General features: G+C 39.4%; 1 protein-coding gene across 2 annotated transcripts in view; it reads right to left on the bottom strand.

Moving 5' to 3' along the window:
* Positions 1-21,166, bottom strand: part of LOC128689218 (eukaryotic translation initiation factor 2A) — a 44,820-nt gene that overhangs the window by 9,992 nt on the left and 13,662 nt on the right. For both annotated transcript variants that reach the window (XM_070086280.1, XM_070086279.1), the window contains exons 5-11: positions 19,905-20,080; positions 17,109-17,200; positions 15,149-15,299; positions 13,540-13,754; positions 11,113-11,243; positions 6,015-6,166; positions 1,972-2,085 (exon numbers count right to left, since the gene is read on the bottom strand). In XM_070086280.1, coding sequence (XP_069942381.1) covers positions 1,972-2,085; positions 6,015-6,166; positions 11,113-11,243; positions 13,540-13,754; positions 15,149-15,299; positions 17,109-17,200; positions 19,905-20,080 — 1,031 coding nt within the window. The remainder of the gene's footprint in view (positions 1-1,971; positions 2,086-6,014; positions 6,167-11,112; positions 11,244-13,539; positions 13,755-15,148; positions 15,300-17,108; positions 17,201-19,904; positions 20,081-21,166) is intronic.

The following is a 21,166-nucleotide window of genomic DNA, read 5'->3' as shown; positions in this document are numbered from 1 at the left end:
GGGAAACCGGTTATTTTTATATAGCCGGACTTGAGTCCTGGAAATGGGAAGTACAATGCCTGCACTCTAAAGGAGGGGTTCAGGATATTAGCAGTTTGGAGGGATATGTTGTGTCTCTTTATAAGTATATGCTTCTAAACTGTTGTGTTCTGAGCACCTCTGCAAAAACAGTGATTATGTGTGAGTGAGGTGAGTGTTGAATGATGATTAAAGTATTTTCTTTTTGGGGATTTTCTTTCTTTTTGGGTCACCCTGCCTCGGTGGTAGACGGCCGACTTGTTTAAAAAAAAATATATATATAGATATATATATTATAGGTAGTAGGTTGGTAAACAGCAACCGCCCAGGGAGGTACTACCATCCTGCCAAGTGAGTGTAAAACGAAAGCCTGTAATTGTTTTACATGATGGTAGGATTGCTGGTGTCCTTTTTTCTGTCTCATGAACATGCAAGATTTCAGGTATGTCTTGCTACTTCTACTCATACTTAGGTCACACTACACATACATGTACAAGCACATATATACACACCCCTCTGGGTTTTCTTCTATTTTCTTTCTAGTTCTTATTCTTGTTTATTTCCTCTTATCTCCATGGGGAAGTGGAACAGAATTCTTCCTCCGTAAGCCATGCGTGTTGTAAGAAGCGACTAAAATGCCAGGAGCAAGGGGCCAGTAACCTCTTCTCCTGTATATATTACAAAATGTAAAAGGAGAAACTTGCATTTTTCCATTTGGGCCACCCCGCCTCGGTGGGATACGGCCGGTTTTTTGAAAAAAAAAAAAAAAAAAAAAAAAATCTATCTATCTCTATCTATCTATATCTCTCTCTCCCCAGATAGGTCTGTTTGTGACTTGTAAAGCCCATTGTGTAACCAAAACATCAATAAAGGATCATACCATACTGCATTTGTGTTTTTTCCAAGAGTAAATATTGTGAAATGTGGGCATAACAGCATACCCAACTTGAAGACTACTAATTATTATTTTCATTATATTCAGATACTTTGTTAAAAGTTGGGAATGTGTAGGTAAGAACTGCTTTACATGGGCTAACAGGCCTTCTGAAGTTTCATTTATCTTTAATACATGTAGCTTCATACTGTACAGCACTGTATACATCCAACCCTTAACATGCCTCTTTAGCAAATATTAACACTGCCAGGATTATTCCACACTCCAAATATTTGTGCCTAATTTTTTTTTAAATCAATTGTACGTTAATATGAATATTATTAGAAAAATGTATAGGTACAAATCATGATGTCATGTAGGTATTCCATGTTCTATGTATGACTCACGAAATCGTAATGACATAATTGTAAACAAACCATATCATGGGCGGGGTTAGAACCCGTGATCAGTCATGAAACTCCAGACCGATGCATTCGCCACTGGGTCAGCTAGCCACAATAAAATTCATCAAACTAGGTATATTTATACACCATAGGAAGGTTAGCATGGGCACCACTGTGACCACAAATGCTTTTGTGCATTTTTGGATGAATCTTATTGTGGCTAGCTGGCCCAGTGGCTAACGCGTCGCTCAGAAGTAAGTATCATGGAAGCATTACTTTTGGGAGGGGCATGAAAACAGTAGATACAAATGTGGCAAATGATTAAATTACCTGTTCACTACCAAATGTCTAGAAAGGTAAATTCTCTTACCTAAATGGTGTCCTGTTTATGTACTCACTAATACTTGATGCTACTGAACATAATAAATAGCAAATATTACCAAATATAATAAATAGTTGACAAATACTGTGAAACATAAATTGTGCTTTGCAACAATATTAATCTACAAACCCTCTGAAAATAGAGAATAAGAAGTTTTCATCATATCTGGCCATTTAGCATTTTAGAGCTTGTTTAGAATTTAAAATTTAAACTTGGAATAAGAAATCCAAGAGTATTACTGACTAGCTCTCTTCATCACTGGTATCTATTGAAATAAAAATACAAAGACTTACCCTCATTCTTTGTTGGGTCATCCACCTCACTGAGGAACTTCTTCTCAGTATTTGGCAAACCAACAGGACCTTTGGCTCCTCTCTGACTTGGAAGGATGTACTTCTGTTTTGATGCTGTTATGAAAAATGATATAAAATCAATGCACACAACTTTGTAATATATTCAGAAAAAATAAAAAGCACAATACCATGAGTGGAACAATACACAGATAACCTGCACATGGGGGAAAAATATGACGTTTCAGGAGAAAAACATGACAATGTTTCAGGGGGAAAACACGACAACGTTTCAGGGGGAAAACACGACAACGTTTCAGGGGAAAAACACGACAACGTTTCAGGGGAAAAACACGACAACGTTTCAGGGGAAAAACACGACAACGTTTCAGGGGAAAAACACGACAACGTTTCAGGGGAAAAACACGACAACGTTTCAGGGGAAAAACACGACTATGTTTCAGGAGAAAAGCATGACAACGTTTAAGGAGAAAAACATGACAATGTTTCAAGAGAAAAACACGACAATGTTTCAGGAGAAAAACATGACAACGTTTCAGGAGAAAAAACACGACAACGGTTCAGGAGAAAAAAACACGACAACGGTTCAGGAGAAAAATACGATGTTTCAGGAGAAAAACACGACAACGTTTCAGGAGAAAAACATAACGTTTCAGTCCAACTTGTACCATGAACTAGACCTAAACTAGTTAATGGTCAGGGTCGAACCGAAACGTCTTCGTAAGTCTCTTCCTCCTATGTGTGTGAGGGTTATTTGTGTATTTTAAAATATTCCATAGAGCAAGAGCCCTCTATAAAAATAAATTGACCTTAAAAGACACTTGTACACCATTACAAATTTTACAGGAAATATTTAACTCCTGGGAGTTTTCAATCCAAATCATTAGATTGATAAAGTTTCCAAAATTGAAGGGGTTTCTTAATAAAATGTTCTAGTGTTACAAAAGAGCTACACTCTGTTGGTATATATATCATGTACCAGGTTCCTGAAACCATAGGTCTAAAGACTGCCACTAGAAAGCTAATTTTACAAGCATCTCAGTACCATATAGGAATTATAGTGCCTGCACACTAAGGGTGGGAATGCTGTAATTTGGAGAATCAAACTGTGTTGCATGCACAGTTCTGAGTGAAGGCAAATGTATTAACTTCTTCGGTTAACCTTATCTTAGCAAGAATCAATCGATGTGGGGAAAAAAAAAGTAAGTCTGAAAGGATGTTTTACACCTAATGTAGTAGCTGCTGGCTGCATTTTATGTAAATCATCAGTATGAAAAAAATCAAGGTTTTCTAACATTCCCATGGTTGAGTCAAGCCGTCTTCTAAGGAGGGTGAAAGGCAAGACAGTACTTTCCATTATAATATTTCATTATTCCTCAAAATTGTCAGCTTAAAGTAACCATCTGTTTACACATACTGCCAGTGTTCCATTGAATTTATTGCTATATTCATATATTCATACTCGAATTTGGGAGTGTGTTTAAGGGGGGAGGCGGGCAATTTTCCGCGCGCGCTCACCGAAAAATCGAAAAAATATGGAAATTGAGTTATATATACTGAAAAATAGCTCAACTCTTTGGCAACACAATGGTACCAGAATGAATGTTCTACGACGTTTCTACAAGAAATTATAGTCATTTATATCAGGTATGGTGACGGCGATGTTGGTACCGAGTCTGCTCACGGCCTATATATTTTTTGGAGTTATTTTCTTGTTTTTTATCGCCTTTTCTTGCATTATTCTTTCTAATATAATAACTGACTATTTGGCATCATAAAACAGTAGGTGGAGCTTATCGGCAGACTTAGCGACTACCGGGAACCAGACGGGAACGCTCAGCAGTGTTCCTGCTCCCGAGGTGCAAGCCAGGAATCACCCATTATTTCGCTTATATCAGCTTATATATCAACTCTACGGCTTATTTGTCTATCAGAATTGATCTAATATGATATAATAAACACTCTAAATAACATACAAACATGTTATATACTCTAGACTGAATAAAATAGACCATAATATGGCCCAGAGATTATCGGGAATATTTCGATATAAAAGTGTAACTGGTCACTCTGTCGTCTCTGAGTAAGAGAAAACGGTGTTTAGAGGCTAACTGCACTAGAACATCAGTTTACTAAGAAATACACCCAAACAAACGCGATTTTCGCGAAAAAATTTTTTTTTTTTTTTGAGACGGGGGCCGGCCGGCGTTCCCGGCCGATATCTCGGAAGTAACTTATTCACCTATAATTTGATGTGGGTCCTTTATTACTTAATTAAATGGAATAATATTCACAGATACTGTAGAATAATGATTTCTCTTATTTTGACCGTAGAATTTTTGGAAATATTCCAAATACTTCGGGAGTTATGTGGGAGTAAAGGGCAGATTTTTTTGCCATATTCCAGATACTAACAAACTTTATTTTTTTGTGAAATAACGATAAGGTATTTAGAGGGAAATCTTACGGTCCGAATTAGTATTAGCATTGTTCTCTCGGCACCAAGTGTCCAAACCACCTTACGTAGCCGCATATAAGAGTTACATCAACATCAAGGGCATTTTCAGTAAATCAGTCTTTTCTCAGTTGTTGTTTGAGGTATATTTTTTATAAATATTTTCGAGAAAGAGTGAGAACACTTTGTCTTGTGCACCAAAACTGGAGAAAATCGGACGGTAAATAAACGAGTTACGAAATTTGCCCTGTAGCCCCCTTAAAGGTAGAAAGTTGAAAGTGAAAATAGAAAAGAGTAAGGTGATGAGGGTATCAAATGATTTAGATAAAGAAAAATTGGATATCAAATTGGGGAGTAGTAGTAGTATGGAAGAAGTGAATGTTTTCAGATACAATGTATTTGGGAGTTGACGTGTCAGCAGATGGATTTATGAAGGATGAGGTTAATCATAGAATTGATGAAGGAAAAAAGGTGAGTGGTGCATTGAGGTATATGTGGAGACAAAAAATGTCATCTATGGAGGCAAAGAAGGGAATGTATGAAAGTATAGTAGTACCAACGCTCTTATATGGGTGTGAAGCTTGGGTTGTAAATGCTGCAGCGAGGAGGCGATTGGAGGCAGTGGAGACGTCCTGTCTAAGGGCAATGTGTGGTGTAAATATTATGCAGAAAATTCGGAGTGTGGAAATTAGTTGAAGGTGTGGGGTTAATAAAAGTATTAGTCAGAGGGCTGAAGAGGGGTTGTTGAGGTGGTTTGGTCATTTAGAGAGAATGGATCAAAGTAGAATGACATGGAGAGCGTATAAATCTGTAGGGCAAGGAAGGCGGGGTAGGGGTCATCCTCAAAAAGGTTGGAGGGAGGGGGTAAAGGAGGTTTTGTGGGCGAGGGGCTTGGACTTCCAGCAAGTGTGCGTGAGCATGTTAGATAGGAGTGAATGGAGACGAATGGTATTTGGGACCTGACGAGCTGTTGGAGTGAGAGCAGGGTAATATTTAGTGAAGGGATTCAGGGAAACCGATTATTTTATATAGCCGGACTTGAGTCCTGGAAATGGGAAGTACAATGCCTGCACTTTAAAGGAGGGGTTTGGGATATTGGCAGTTTGGAGGGGTATGTTGTGAATCTTCATACGTATACACTTCTAAACTGTTGTACATGCATTCTGAGCACCTCTGCAAAAACAGTGATTATGTGTGAGTGAGGTGAAAGTGTTGAATGATGAAAGCATTTTCTTTTTGGGGATTTTCTTTCTTTTTGGGTCACTCTGCCTCAGAGGGAGACGGCCAACTTGTTAAAAAAAAAAAAAATCATAATGGGGTGCTAAACCTATAGGGACCATACAGTACTTAGGAAATGGAAGGTCAAAGTTTGGATCAAGAGTACTTCATCTGCATCAAAACACCCCCTTCTGAAGGGTCCACTCTACTGATGCTTTCTACTGGACCAGTGTTCAGATGAAGTGGATTTGTTAATAAATCAGAAAGGGCTTTCTTTATCCAGCCATTTAGTTCACTTAAGAGCCAAATAACTGCATTTAATTTAATAACTCAAATTGTATGGACAACTCACCAGCAACCATGGAGGATTCTATACCAGTGACAGGTGTGGTGGAAACTCTGAAGGACTTAGCAGCTTCTGGGTCTGGAATCCAATGAGCAGCAAAGAGCTCTTGTATGGACTCTTCATGCTGTAAGACAGCAGTATAATGCCATACTTTATACCTGGAAATATTTGAAAGTTTCAGCAAATACATCAAATATGAAAAATGGTAATTTTTTTATGTGAACAATTTTAATCTATTGTTCATCATCTAGATATAATAGCTTTCAATTCAATAACAGAAGTAGTATTTCCAGAATAGTTGACAGATAAATTTTAGATTTCTTCATAAAGGCAATTATTGAAAGACACGTTTATGTTGAACTGCAGATTTTTTTTTTTTTTATATATGACAGTACATGTGTCTGCACTCTGAAGGAGGGGTGTTAATGTTGCAGTTTTATAACTGTAGTGTAAGCATGCCTCTGACAAGACAATGGTGGAGTGAATGATGGTGAAAGTTTTTCTTTCTCGGGCCACCTTGCCTTGGTGGGAAACGGCCAATGTGTTAATAAAATAAAAAGGACATACATATGGTGGGATATGGCCGGTGCATTGAAAGAAGTACATATATATTATTATGATATTCAGGAGAGGTTGAACCATAAAGACAGAGAGAGAGAGGAGAAGAGAGTGTTTCCCTACTCACATCTCTGGCTCCTCCCTTGACCCAGTAGTGAGTGATCTGGCAGAAGGCATAGTCACTTGTCAACCCCTCGGCTATGTTGGATCGTGTAACCACAAGGCTGTTTTTACGACACTTAAGATCCCAACAGAACGAGGTGAGGAGTCCACACGCACAACCTGGCTATGGGAAAGAGGTAATTGGCCAGCCCTTTGCTCTGAGCTCGCCACCACCGATTGGAATGCTCTTCTCCAAGGGGATGTTGACAACCAAGTTAAAGCCTTCACTGGACACATCCTTAATCTACAACAAGAAGACATTCCTCACCGGCAATATGTGACGAAGCCTACAGATCAGCCTTGGTTTGGCTTTCGTTGTAGAGAGGCTGCTATTGCTAAGTACAAAGCATGGCGAAGGTATAAGAGACATCCTACCACCTATAACAGGAACTTGAACAGGCAAGCCTGTAGGCATATGGGTGACGTTCAAAAGTGGGCCATTGCTAAATGGGAGGTGGACGCTAAAAGAAATCTAGCATCAGGTAGGGTAGGCTCCAAAACCTGGTGGTCCCTGGTCAAGGACAGACAAGGTTATCTGCCTGATGAACTCATTCCACCTCTAAATCGACAGGATGGGACCACCTCTACTAGTAGTCAAGAGAAGGCGGACCTCTTTGCTGAACACTTTGCTACCAAAATGCAAGTTCCTGATCCAGTAAGGGACCCTCCTTGGCTAGCTGCAAGAACTGTGTCAAAACTGTCAGTGGTGACAATAAGGCAGGAGGAGGTGCATTTCCTTCTTAAATCGCTTGACCAAGAAAAGGCTGCGGGCCCAGACAAGTTGAGCCCAAGATTGCTGAGAAGATGTGCAGACAAGCTAGCAGCACCTCTAACTCGCATCTTTCAGCACTGCCTAGTACAGTGTAAATGGCCCTCTCTATGGAAAGAGGCAAATGTAGTCCCTGTTCACAAAAAAGAAGAGCAGAGCAGAAATCAACAACTACAGACCAGTGTCACTCCTGTCAATCACTGGTAAGATCCTCGAGACAATAATCTCAAGACAAATGACAGTTTTTTGACTACCACTACACTTGCATCCACTTCGAGGACAGCGTGAAACAAGCTTTTATGCCACAAAATGGGCAGAAAGCAGCAACTTCACTCTGGCTGTACCCCTTCTCCAGAACATCACTCCATCTGAGATCATATATACCCAGGATGACTCGAGTATCGAACACATTCGTACAGCATAATGATGTCAACGAGATAAAGTCAGTTGATCAAATGAAAATGCTGGCCCACAGATGGCTCCAATTTCATCCTGTTCCCTACTTGAGTCTCATAACAATAAAAATGCTAAAATGAGCTGGGTGAGGTAAAGGAGCAGTTGCCAAAAAGTAGGAACCTAACCTGTAAATAGCTTGTCAATAAAGCTAGGATCCTTAACTGCAAACCCTGGAAAAAAAAAAAAAAAAAAAGAGGAGAGAGAGGAGAGAAGAGAGAGGAGAGAGAGAAAAGAGAGGAGAGGAGAGAGAGAAAAGAGAGGAGAGGAGAGAGAGAAAAGAGAGAGGAGAGAGAGAAAAGAGAGGAGAGGAGAGAGAGAAAAGAGAGGAGAGGAGAGAGAGAAAAGAGAGGAGAGGAGAGAGAGAAAAGAGAGGAGAGAGAGAAAAGAGAGAGGAGAGAGAGAAAAGAGAGAGGAGAGAGAGAAAAGAGAGAGGAGAGAGAGAAAAGAGAGAGGAGAGAGAGAAAAGAGAGAGGAGAGGAGAGAGAGAAAAGAGAGAGGAGAGAGAGAAAAGAGAGAGGAGAGGAAAGAGAGAAAAGAGAGAGGAGAGAGAGAGGAGAGAGAGAAAAGAGAGAGGAGAGAGAGAAAAGAGAGTGAAAAGAAAGAGAGAAAAGAAAGAGAGAGAAAAGAGAGAGAAAGAGAGAGAAAAGAGAGGAGAGAGAGAAAAGAGAGAGGAGAGAGAAAAGAGAGAGGAGAGAGAGAAAAGAGAGAGGAGAGAGAGAAAAGAGAGAGGAGAGAGAGAAAAGAGAGAGGAGAGAGAGAAAAGAGAGAGGAGAGAGAGAAAAGAGAGAGGAGAGAGAGAAAAGAGAGAGGAGAGAGAGAAAAGAGAGAGGAGAGAGAGAAAAGAGAGAGGAGAGAGAGAAAAGAGAGGAGAGAGAAAAGAGAGAAAAGAGGAGAGAAAAGAGAGGAGAGAGAAAAGAGAGGAGAGAAAAGAGAGAATAGAGAGAGAAGAGAGAATAGAGAGAGAAGAGAGAATAGAGAGAGAAGAGAGAAGAGAGAGAGAAGAGAGAATAGAGGAGAAAAAAAAGAGAAAAAAAGAGAGGAGAAAAAAGAGAGAGAAGAGAGAAAAAAGAGAGGAGAGAAAAAAGAGAGAGAAGAGAGAAAAAAGAGAGAAGAGAGAAAAAAGAAAGAGAGAAAAAAGAGAGAAGAGAGAAAAAAGAGAGAGAAGAGAGAAAAAAGAGAGAAAAAAGAGAGAGAAGAGAGAAAAAAGAGAGAGAAGAGAGAAAAAAGAGAGAGAAGAGAGAAAAAAGAGAGAGAAGAGAGCCAGCCTGGGAATTAGAGATCAGAGGTATACCATTTCATACTTTTCTAAGAGTGTCTCCTTTCAAGAGGAACTATGTTAGAAAAATATGAATTTGTATACTACCACTGATGAGTTTCAAGTTTTTCTACTTCCAGGCCAGTGGTATATTAAACAAACAATAAATTAAGCTTTAAAACACATTGCATTCCAAAACTTGCCATTGCAGCAAAGATCTGTTTTTTTGCAGCTTCTTAATAGAGATAAAATGAAAACATTACCTGGTAACTCACAGAACAGGTGGGTTACAACCCATGGCAGTCCAGTGCTAGCCACTGTACTGCACTCATTCCCAGAGTTGTTTTTAACTATTTCTTATAATTATTATTAACACATCGGCCGTCTCCCACCAAGGTAGGGTGGCCCGAAAAAGAAAACCTTTCATCATTCACTCCATCACTGTCTTGCCTGAGGTGCGCTTTCACTACGGTTATAGAACTGCAACATTAATACTCCTCCTTCAGAATGCAGGCACTGTACTTCCCATTTCCAGGACTCGAGTCCGGCCTGTCGGTTTCTCTGAATTCCTCCATAAATGTTACCTTGCTCACACTCCAACAGCACGTCAAGTCCTAAAAACCATTTGTCTCCATTCGCTCCTATCTAACACGCTCACGCATGCTTGCTGGAAGTTCAAGCCCCTCGCACAAAACCACCATTACCCCCTCCCTCCAACCTTTCCTAGGCTGACCCGTATCCTGTCTTCCCTCCACTACAGATTTAAACACACTCAGAGTCATTCTATATTGTTTCATCCTCTCTACATGTCCAAACCACCTCAACCCCTCCTCAGCCCTCTGGTAATCTCGTACCTCCTCCTAATTTCCAAACTACGAATTCTCTGCATTATAATCACACCACACACTGCCCTCAGACATATTTCCACTGCCTTCAGCCTTCTTGTTGCAATATTCACCACCCATGCTTCACACCCATATAAGAGCATTGGTACAACTATACTCTCATTCATTCCCCTCTTTGCTTACTTGGACAAAGTTCTTTGTCTCCACACACTTCTCAGTGCACCACTCACCTTTTTCCCCTCATCAATTCTACAATTCACCCCATCTTTCACAAACCCATCTGCTGACACGTCCATTCCTAAATATCTGAATACATTCACCTCCTCCATACTCTCTCCCTCCAATCTGATATCCAATCTTTTGTTACCTAATTTTTTGTTATCCTTGTCAACTTACTCTTTCCTATATTCACTTTTAATTTTCTTCTTTTACATACCCTACCAAACTCATCCACCAACCTCTGCAACTTCTCTTCAGAATCTCCCAAAAGCACAGTGTCATCAGCAAAGAGCAACTGACAACTCCCACTTTGTGTTAGATTCTTTATCTTTTAACCCCATACTTCCTGCCAACACCCGAGCATTCACTTCTCTTACAACCCCCTCTATAAGCGTATTTTTATGAATTCACAAGTCATTTATAATGACTGAAGGGAATTGAGCCAGACCTGACCACAGCCATGTTGGCAAGATTTGTCTGTATATACTGAATTGTAGTCCGTGGGGGAGATGCTCACCTTTCTATAGTGTATAGAAAAACATGCAGCTGAGCAAATCTTATTAGGCTGGCTTAGTACAGTGGTTAGTGAATTGATCTGCCAGTTTTAAGACTGGCTTCCCAGTCTTAAAACTGCTACATGGGTGTTAGACAAAAGGGCACTTAACTTATCTGCCAAAAACAATCACCTATGATCTGGATTTTCTGAGCTAGCGTAAAATATTCTTCTTTGATAAGTAAAAATTTGTGTGTGTAAAGAGAATAAAAATTCTGGACAGAACTAATTTCGTAAAAATAGACTCACGAATTAAAAAAAAGAAAAAATGGTTATTTAATACACACCCATTGTTAACTCTTAGTCTTGGAGAGCAAGTAGCTGTAAGCAAGTACTGCCCACATGGCGACCAACTGAAATATGTACTGTCGGAGCATTCTGTTTCGCCAATTTTCTTGCGTGCTGATATGTCCCACATCTGCAACAAAACAAAATTTTGATTATCAAACATGGTTTTGTTTTTTACAACCAATCAGCCTCAAAGTCACTCACAGAAACACCACTGTGGGAAAAGTAAAGAGTTTTTCTTCAGGTAAGAATTCTTTTTTTTTTTTTTATGTGCACTGCAGCATCAATGTTGGCCTCTTCTAACTCTACACTAAATTAATACTCTTATTTTATTTTTACTTTACTTTTACTTGTCTCTACCTACTATTGTCCTCCTTTCACACTTAACTTCCACACATGGAAGTACTGAACAGGCAGTCCCCATTTAATGAATGGGTTGAACTGCTGAAAAATCACTTGATAGGTGAATCTTCATTCACTGCAATATTTTTCCATAATTTTATAATACATTCCAGCAAAAAATGGGGAAAAAAAAGGAAGATGAGGACAGTTATTAACACACACGTAGATATTACTGTAAAGATCAAAGTGATTTTATTATACCGTACAGTGGAACCTCAGTTTTCGTGTGCCCTGATTTTGGTAAGATACGGTTTTCGATGACTTTTTTCGTCAAAATTTTGTCCATTTTCATACATCCGCTTGGTTTTCATAGAGTTGACAATGGTCCACTGTATTAAATGTGTCCGCCTGCGTGCACCCACACAAAGCATCCCACGCGTTCTGATTCAGTCTGGCTTTGTTTCTCATTGAGTGAGCATTGTGAAAATGTGCCTTCTTCAGTTTTTAAGGACATGTGTGCAAAGTGGAATGAGTTGCAAAGTTTTGTGCAGAAATGTCACCCTAACAAAGCTGTTGCAAGCCATGTCTGCAACATGTTCAATAACAATACCTTGTCTCATTTTAGGCAGATCTTAAAGAGATGTCAGAAACAGACCTCTCTGGACAGATTTTTTGTGAGACAGGGGTCCAGTGACAAGCTGGTCCTAGTGCCAGTAAAAGACAAAGAAGGGAAGTAACCCAAGAGGGCCTTGATACCTGAAGTCCTTAATGGAGGGGGATTTCCCTTCCAAACACTTACCTCTCCTCCTCTCTCTCCCCTCCTTGCCGTCTTCCATACGCCAACAAGAGTCTTCAATAAAGGTAAAAGTGATGTTACATGTTCATTTATCCATTTCATTAGTCATTTATATTTCTCATTGTTTTCTGTATGTAAAACTATAGTTATTCTCTATAAAATGTATTTTTTTGTTAATATTTTTGGGTGTCTGGAACAGATTAATTGGATTTACATTATTATGGGAAATACTGCTTCAGTTTTCGTACAATTCGGTTTTCACCAGACTTTCTGGAATAAATTTATCACGAAAACTGAGGTTCCACTGTATATTGTGACAATTACATGAAAATGAAGAAACCATTTAAACTGCTTTGGCTGCGGTATAAGCTAAATTGTGACAAAGGCTGAGAATATGTGATAGGTTTTACAATATTTGTATTTCTCCATCAGAAGCAATGGTTAGTACAGCATGTAGTGTCTCACTTGCAAGAGGGCTAGAGAAAATTTTTGCTTTGAAAACTATCGTATACATGAATGATAAAACATCAAAATTTAATTACATCTGGATAAACCCAGCCAATTTAGACTAATACATTAACCCTGTAGCATTCTAAGCCCCATTTGGGGTCCACATTTAGGGTGAATTTGAGAGGCTCTAGCACCCGATCTCAGGGCACATGAAATTGCTGACACTGCTTCTAGCATACAGGGGAACTCTTTGCCACCCTCCAGTAACCAATCAGATACCCCTACTTTATTCCAAGTGGAAGGAGTCGAGATATAAAAACAGTGCAGTCCTGGTTGTTTCCCTATCACCTGCAATCACTCGCAAGTAGGAACAATATTGAGACTAAAAAATTCATAAAAACAACTATCAAAGATATGGAAAAAGTCACAAGAGTAAGTCTTAGAATGGGCCAATCTACAGTGGACCCCCGCATAACGATTACCTCCGAATGCGACCAATTATGTAAGTGTATTTATGTAAGTGCATTTGTACGTGCATGTTTGGGGGTCTGAAATGGACTAATCTACTTCACAATATTTCTTATGGAAACAAATTCGGTCAGTACTGGCACCTGAACATACTTCTGGAGTGAAAAAATATCGTTAACCGGGGGTCCACTGTATAACATATTAGATGCACATCCAAATACCTCCAAGCTAATGATAGAAAAATAAAAAATGTTTTGGGGTAAGGCGTAAGACACATCCATCGGCATTGTTTGAATGAAGATGTTACACAGCTGAAAAAATGTAAAACAATTATATTACACTAAACACATCAACTCTTAACACAGCTTACCTCATATCTAGCTGCAATGTTACCAAATCCACCTACTAACACAATATTGCCAACTGGATTAACAAGCACAGTGTTTCGTGCCCCTGAACCAAACTCAGCAATGGCTTCACATTTCTGGTTAAAAAGTGTGGCTTTGGACGGCATTGTACCATATACTGCGAAGAATTCTTGTCCACTGGGACACCATGCCACTGAGTGAATATTTCCAGGTTTGGCTGCAACAGAAAGATTTGGCTGAATTGAATACATAATGAAAATAAAATATTTCACATTAAATATCAGGCTACCACAAGTTTTTATTTTTTTGTTACTACTGCCCAGTGTTTCTGCATCTTATCTAAGTTCCTCCCTTGTACAAAACAGTATGTGTTTTTGGAAAGGGGGGGGGAGGAGGGGTAATGTTCATTCTTTCTATACACTTTTCATGTGAACAAGATTGCCACTAGGTTGATCCTGGAGCTGAAAGGCAAATATGCTATGTGGATAGATTACAAAAGTAATGGCAACAGGCTGGTAGACAGTAAACTTAAAGGGCAATACTACCGACTTCACTTGTCATAAGTGTGTCAAATGTAAGCCTGATCTGAATCCTATATTTTTTTTTTTTATTATCACACTGGCCGATTCCCACCAAGGCCCGAAAAAGAAAAACTTTCACCATCATTCACTCCATCACTGTCTTGCCAGAAGGGTGCTTTACACTACAGTTTTTAAACTGCAACATTAACACCCCTCCTTCAGAGTGCAGGCACTGTACTTCCCATCTCCAGGACTCAAGTCCGGCCTGCCGGTTTCCCTGAACCACTTCTATACATTTCTACTTATATTCAGTTGATCCTTGTCTTTACTTTCCTGTGTTTTTTATTTTACAATTCTTAATAGTTCATTTCCAGCATAGGAGGCATGGTATGAAACTGGGTTGTAGTAACCAGGATCACTGGGAGGAATAACAAAAGTAAAAAATAATCAAGGACTACTGACAAGATAGAAAAGGATAAATTGTTTCACAAAGGGTCTACAATTAGGAGTCACATATGGAAAATGGACACCCAGATGAGCCATTAACATGTTAGATTATTATAAGTATGTGGAAGCCATAAATGTGTTAAGAGGTCATATAGTGCCTGAGGAAAGGAAGTTAATCAAGACTGATCCAAGAAAAAGAGAGGGTAGCTCTAAATCATTGAATCACAAACCAAGAGCTCTTCACCAGCATCAAGGTACCGCTCACCCCCTATGTAGGGACATGGATACTTGAAAGCCTTTTTTTTTTTTTTTATTTTATTATCACACCGGCCGATTCCCACCAAGGCAGGGTGGCCCGAAAAAGAAAAACTTTCACCATCATTCACTCCATCACTGTCTTGCCAGAAGGGTGCTTTACACTACAGTTTTTAAACTGCAACATTAACACCCCTCCTTCTTTTCTTAGCTAAAAGGTAGTACAAAAATAGAATGAGCATGGCAATGACATAGGGGCTGACTCCATATATGGATTCAAAGGTACTACAGTAAATAGGACAGCCAGACTACAAAAGCTAATCTAAAGGCTTGCAATGAAGCAACTGCATCCCTACAAACAAAGCTAAGTAAAAAATACCACACTTACAGACTGTGACCCTTATTGAATCTCCTCGAGTATTAAGGTAGAAAAGCATGTGTTCACCATAGTATGAAAGCCCTGACTTGTCCATCTCAGCAGCAGTTAAGAGCAAACATGCTGTTGATGACTTGTTCCAGTAGCTGTCTATAGTGTCGACCTGTAATTAAAAAAAAAAAAAAATTACTTGAAATAATTTCTGACATTAAATTAATAAGAGAGCAAACCAGTAACGAGACTATCTACCTGAAAGTACCCTTGAATGAGCTAATTATAATGCAACAAACCAACTGTACTTGAAACAAAATGGTTTGACCCAGTAAATAGAAGAACAACAAATTATGATTTGACATTGAAACACTGCTAATAATGTGAAATGTGTACTACAGTAATTGTGTGCATCATTTAAGAGGCATAAAAAATAAAATATTTGTAAAACTAGGTGTAAATAATTTTAACGTAGTGTAATGAGGAACTGTCTCAATGGTAATTTTGGCGAAATATCAATACTGTTTAATCCGTGCATGTCAGCTGAATTAATCCTTAAGCTATCCAAATGTAGATCTATGTTCGCTCGCATTGCGCTCCGAACGTAGATCTACGTTTGGAGGAAAATAAAGGTCCGAGTGCTAAGCGTAAAAACGTAGATCTACGTTTGGACAGTTTAAGGGTTAACAGTAAATACTGGGGGGGGGGGAAGGGGGAAGAGAGAGAGAGAGAGAGAGAGAGAGAGAGAGAGAGATAGCGAGAGAGAGATAGCGAGAGAGAGAGAGAGAGATAGCGAGAGAGAGATAGCGAGAGAGATAGCGAGAGAGAGAGCGAGAGAGCGAGAGAGAGAGCGAGCGAGAGCGAGAGCGAGCGAGAGCGAGAGAGAGCGAGAGCGAGAGAGAGCGAGAGCGAGAGAGAGCGAGAGCGAGTGAGAGCGAGAGAGAGCGAGAGCGAGAGCGAAAGAGCGAGCGAGAGAGAGCGAGAGCGAAAGAGAGCGAGCGAGAGCGAGCGAGAGAGAGCGAGCAAGAGCAAAAGAGAGCGAGAGAGAAAGTGAAAAATAGAGAGAATGAGTGAGAGTCAGTGAGAAAGAGAAGTGAGAGTGAGAGAGAGTGAAAGAAATAAAAATGCCAGGTTAAGTTCTTCTATAGATGGGCATGGTGTGTAACTGCTCAGGCACTGAAGACCCTACATCCAACTCTTATACAATGTCAGGTAGATTATTCTTGTTCTTCATGGTATTCTACCCTAGCAACAGATTACAAATTACCCAAAATAAGATGGCGCGATTCTTCCAGGGCCCCGAGTCCAAGAGAACATGTCCAAAACTGCATGATGTATAAGAATATAACTTAATTCCTCACTCTTCGATAAATGGTAAATTATCCAAGTGCCTCTGGCAAGACAGTGATAGTGTGAATGATGGTGAAAGTGTTTCTTTTTTGGGTCACTGCCTTGGTGGGAGATGGCCAGTTTATAAAAATTATATATATAATTTCCACCTAGGTAGGAGGTTGGTAAACAGCAACCGCCCAGGGAGGTACTACCGTCCTGCCAAGTGAGTGTAAAACAAAAGCCTGTAATTGTTTTACGTGATGGTACGATTGCTGGTGTCTTTTGTCCGTCTCATAAACATGCAAGATTTCAGGTATGTCTTGCTACTTCTACTAGTACTTAGGTCACACTACACATACATGTACAAGCATATATATACACACCACTCTGGGTTTTCTTCTATTTTCTTTCTAGTTCTTGCTCTTGTTTATTTCCTCTTATCTCCATGGGGAAGTGGAACAGAATTCTTCCTCCGTAAGCCATGCATGTTGTAAGAGGCGACTAAAATCCCGGGAGCAAGGGGCTATTAGCCCCTTCTCCCGTATAAATTACTAAATTTAAAAGAAACTTTCGTTTTTCTTTTTGGGCCACCCTGCCTTGGTGGGATACGGCCGGTGTGTTGAAAGAAAGAAAGATATAATTTCCATACCTTAAAGAAACTTTTATTGGCCAAGGCATTAGAAGCTTCCTTGAAATTTGGATAGCGATAGAGATGGACATATGCCGGAGCTCCCTGAATACCTGCAAAGAAAATAGAGAAAATTAAATAAACACCTTACAAAACAATGATTAAGATGACACTCTTCAGGTCACTTGTTCTATCTAGGCTGGAATATTGCTGCACACTAACAGCACCTTTCAAGGCAGGTGAAATTGCCGACCTAGAAAATGTACAGAGAACTTTCACGGCGCGCATAACGGAGATAAAACACCTCAATTACTGGGAGCGCTTGAGGTTCCTAAACCTGTATTCCCTGGAACGCAGGAGGGAGAGATACACGATTATATACACCTGGAAAATCCTAGAGGGACTAGTACCGAACTTGCACACGAAAATCACTCACTACGAAAGCAAAAGACTTGGCAGATGATGCACCATCCCCCCAATGAAAAGCAGGGGTGTCACTAGCACGTTAAGAGACCATACAATAAGTGTCAGGGGCCCGAGACTGTTCAACTGCCTCCCAGCACACATAAGGGGGATTACCAACAGACCCCTGGCAGTCTTCAAGCTGGCACTGGACAAGCACCTAAAGTCAGTTCCTGATCAGCCGGGCTGTGGCTCGTACGTTGGTTTGCGTGCAGCCAGCAGCAACAGTCTGGTTGATCAGGCGCTGATCCACCAGGAGGCCTGGTCACAGACCGGGCCGCGGGGGCGTTGACCCCCGGAACTCTCTCCAGGTAAACTCCAGGTAATAACTTAATGGGTAATTTCAAGCTTTAATTACTTTAAAAGCTTTCCATTCTACTAGGCAGTTATAATGCATCTAGTCTTGGAAACTATTTAGAAAAATGCTGCTATATTTAATACTGTATGTAATAAACTCTTTTACAATTTGACTGCACCTTACTCAAGTTATTGCAATACAATTCAAAAAGGGAAAACACAAAAATAAATAGAATGGGAGAATCTTGATATTATGCTCCATGAAGCATCACACAATCAGCTAATGTGTAAAATATTGTTACTACCCATCGAAGGTGTCCAAAGCATCATGTGTATAATCGAGGTACTACACATTTTGTTTATCAAACAATTCTGGACATTTATGTCACCCTTTACAGTCTCCAGGACACCTAAGAGCAATATTAGTGATGTTGGAGTTACTCAGATGAAGGAGCATGAAACTAGGAAGGTATTGAAGAAAGTAGAAGCTTTAGAAATGCTTAGAGGTGGAGCACATGTATTGAAAACTGCCTGTACTTTTGTTGCAAATGAATTGCCCATCTATACAATTAAAGGAAATGAGAAGAAAGTAAGTTTGTGTAATAAGTGCACAAACTATGGAAGACTCAAAAGAATGTTAAAGAGGTCAATATAACTAAATATGACAGAAAAGTTAATGAATTGAAGGGGTCCCAGTTAGTGCTCAGATAATAAGGCACAAAGCTCTATCGTATTTTAAAACTCAGAAGAGACAGCCATCACAATAGTGCATATGAAGTGCTGGATGGCTTGAAAGCTTTAAAAAGTGCAAATGACTTCATAATATTTAGTGGCAAGAGAGCATCAAATGATCAAGTAACCATTGGCTGTTATCCTGCTGACTACAGAAATTAATTCTAAGAATGGTTACAGTCCTGATCAACTACCTAATGCTGACAAAACAGGGCTATGTTGGAAGGTAATGTTGTTAAAAACTTTTATTTAACAAGCAAGAAAAATTTGCAATTTAATTCAGGGCAGTTACTGAGCACTTCACTTGAATCCATATGCAAGTACACCAAATGATGTCAAGTACAAGTCTACTTATTTACTGTGCAGAAAATTCCAATGCATTAAAAGGTAAAAATAGAACTTGCCTGCCTGTTATCTGGCAGTCTAACATGACAGTATGGATGACTGAAGTCCTGTTTCTTAAGAGTCATCCTTCAGTCTTAAAAGTCCCTGGACCAAAATGTCAAGGTTGTGCTTTTACCACTGAATACAGCATGATACATCTACTGGATCAAAGAGTTAGACAATTTAAATGCCATTACACATGCAATAGAAAACTCATTGCAAACAATGAATAACATCTCCAAGATTGGAAAACCAGAGTTCAGGTGGAAATCAGGCAACACAGATGCACTTAAAGGTGTCAAGGGATGACATGTCCCAGTCAACCATAAATGCAGGCTGGGGTAATTTATGGCCTTCTGCGGTGAATAACTGTTTTTTTTTCTTTGGTAAGATGTCAGAATCAGGAAATTGTGACTCTGGCAAAAACCGAGTGCTGAAGTTGGCAAAAATATGTACGACATAAGTAAATCGTTAGCATAGAATGACTAAGAATAAACTGTAGAAAAATTGCTGTAGTAGTTCAATTCTCAGCCAAGAAAGAAGAGGAGGATATGGCTGAACCTGATGATATAAAATTAACACTGCAGAAGCTAAGTGAGTACCTCCATGCTATTGGTAAAGCTGCAGAATTTTTCACTAAACAGGATCCTAATCTGAAGCAAGCAATGCCTTACTGCAAACCCTAAAAAGTACTACAGGATAAAACAGACAAGACCCATAATACAGAATATGTAAGCACTCCAATATAACTATCAATCACTGACAACTTTGACATTTTATCTATTTATAAAAGTTTCAATCTAGATTATCTTTTAAAGATAATATTACAGGAAATAAGGCCTAATTCTTAGCCTTGTCCAGGTTTAATTTATATAAAAAATGGAAATGGTACTAAAAGACAAAATAGATGATGAAAGTAAGACTTATTAATGTAATACTTACTAGGTACAAAAAAGATTACATAATGGTTGTTGATGGATGGTGAAAGACTGAATGATCGAACTTTCTGAATAATTTTCCTCTCAGCAATAGTTTGCAGGTCATTGGCATTATAGAAGTGAACTTCACTGGTAATATTGCGTGCAAATATTGCTTCATCATCTGTCCACTGTGGCTTCCTGAAAAGAATTTTTTTTTTTAATACAAACCTGAAAAATTCCGACCACAATATTTGATCGTATCTGACAAAATAATACACAATTTTTTGTGAAGGTTGCACAGGCCTTAAACTGAGAATAAGTATATATTTTTTTTTTTAATAACAAACTCTTACCCCAAACCAGGGCTATTAAAAAAAAAACTACTTCACTCACTTTAGCGTGTTTTTGAATAGTACAGGTACTCTACTGAAATGTTGATCCACCAAATCACATCCCAACTACATTTGAAGAACTGACTGAACCATACTTCCTAACCTCCCTCTTTGAAGGCATATATACAGTGGAACCCTGGTTTTCGTCCAGTCCGGTTATTGGACAGTTCAGTTTTCAACCACTTTTCTCGGCGAAATTTCCACAGTTTTTGTACATCCACTCTGAAATTGTCCGTACCAGATGTGTCCGCCTATTAGCGGGACGCAGCCACTCATAGCTTGTGACTCAGTCTGCCTTTCTTACTCAGGGTGGTACTGATGGTGGTGGTGGTTGTTGTAGTGGATGGTAGCGATAGTGGTAGTGATGGTGGTAGAGGGTGGTAGTGATGGTGGTAGAGGGTGGTAGTGATGGTGGTAGAGGGTGGTAGGGATGGTAATAGAGGATGTAATGGTTGTGATGGTGGTAGTGACTGTGGTAAAGGGTGGTAGTAGAGAACCTATCCTCCCTCTCCCCTCCTCGCTGTCTTCCAAATGCCAACAAGTCTTCAATAAAGGTAAAAGTGTTTTAAATGTTCATTTATCCATTTCATTAGTGATTTTTATTTATTTCTCATTGTTTTCTGTATATAAAACTATAGTTACTCTCTATAAAATGTAATTTTTGTTTATATTTTTGAGTATCTGGAATGGATTAATTGGACTTACATTATTTCTTATGGGTAATATTACTTCAGTTTTCGAACAAATTGGTTTTTGGCCAAACTTCTGGAACAGATTAAAGACAAAAACCGGGGTTCCACTGTACTTGTAAAAAAAATTATTTCCATGCTCTGCTCAAACAGCATACCAAAACCATAAGACATTTGTCCTTCCATTTTGATTTAACACATTC

The sequence above is a fragment of the Cherax quadricarinatus genome, chromosome 18 (genome assembly GCF_038502225.1).
Source record: "Cherax quadricarinatus isolate ZL_2023a chromosome 18, ASM3850222v1, whole genome shotgun sequence".
NCBI classification, from domain to species: domain Eukaryota; kingdom Metazoa; phylum Arthropoda; class Malacostraca; order Decapoda; family Parastacidae; genus Cherax; species Cherax quadricarinatus.
Note: the sequence above shows the minus strand (reverse complement) of the source record. Positions and strands in the feature narration are given on the sequence as shown.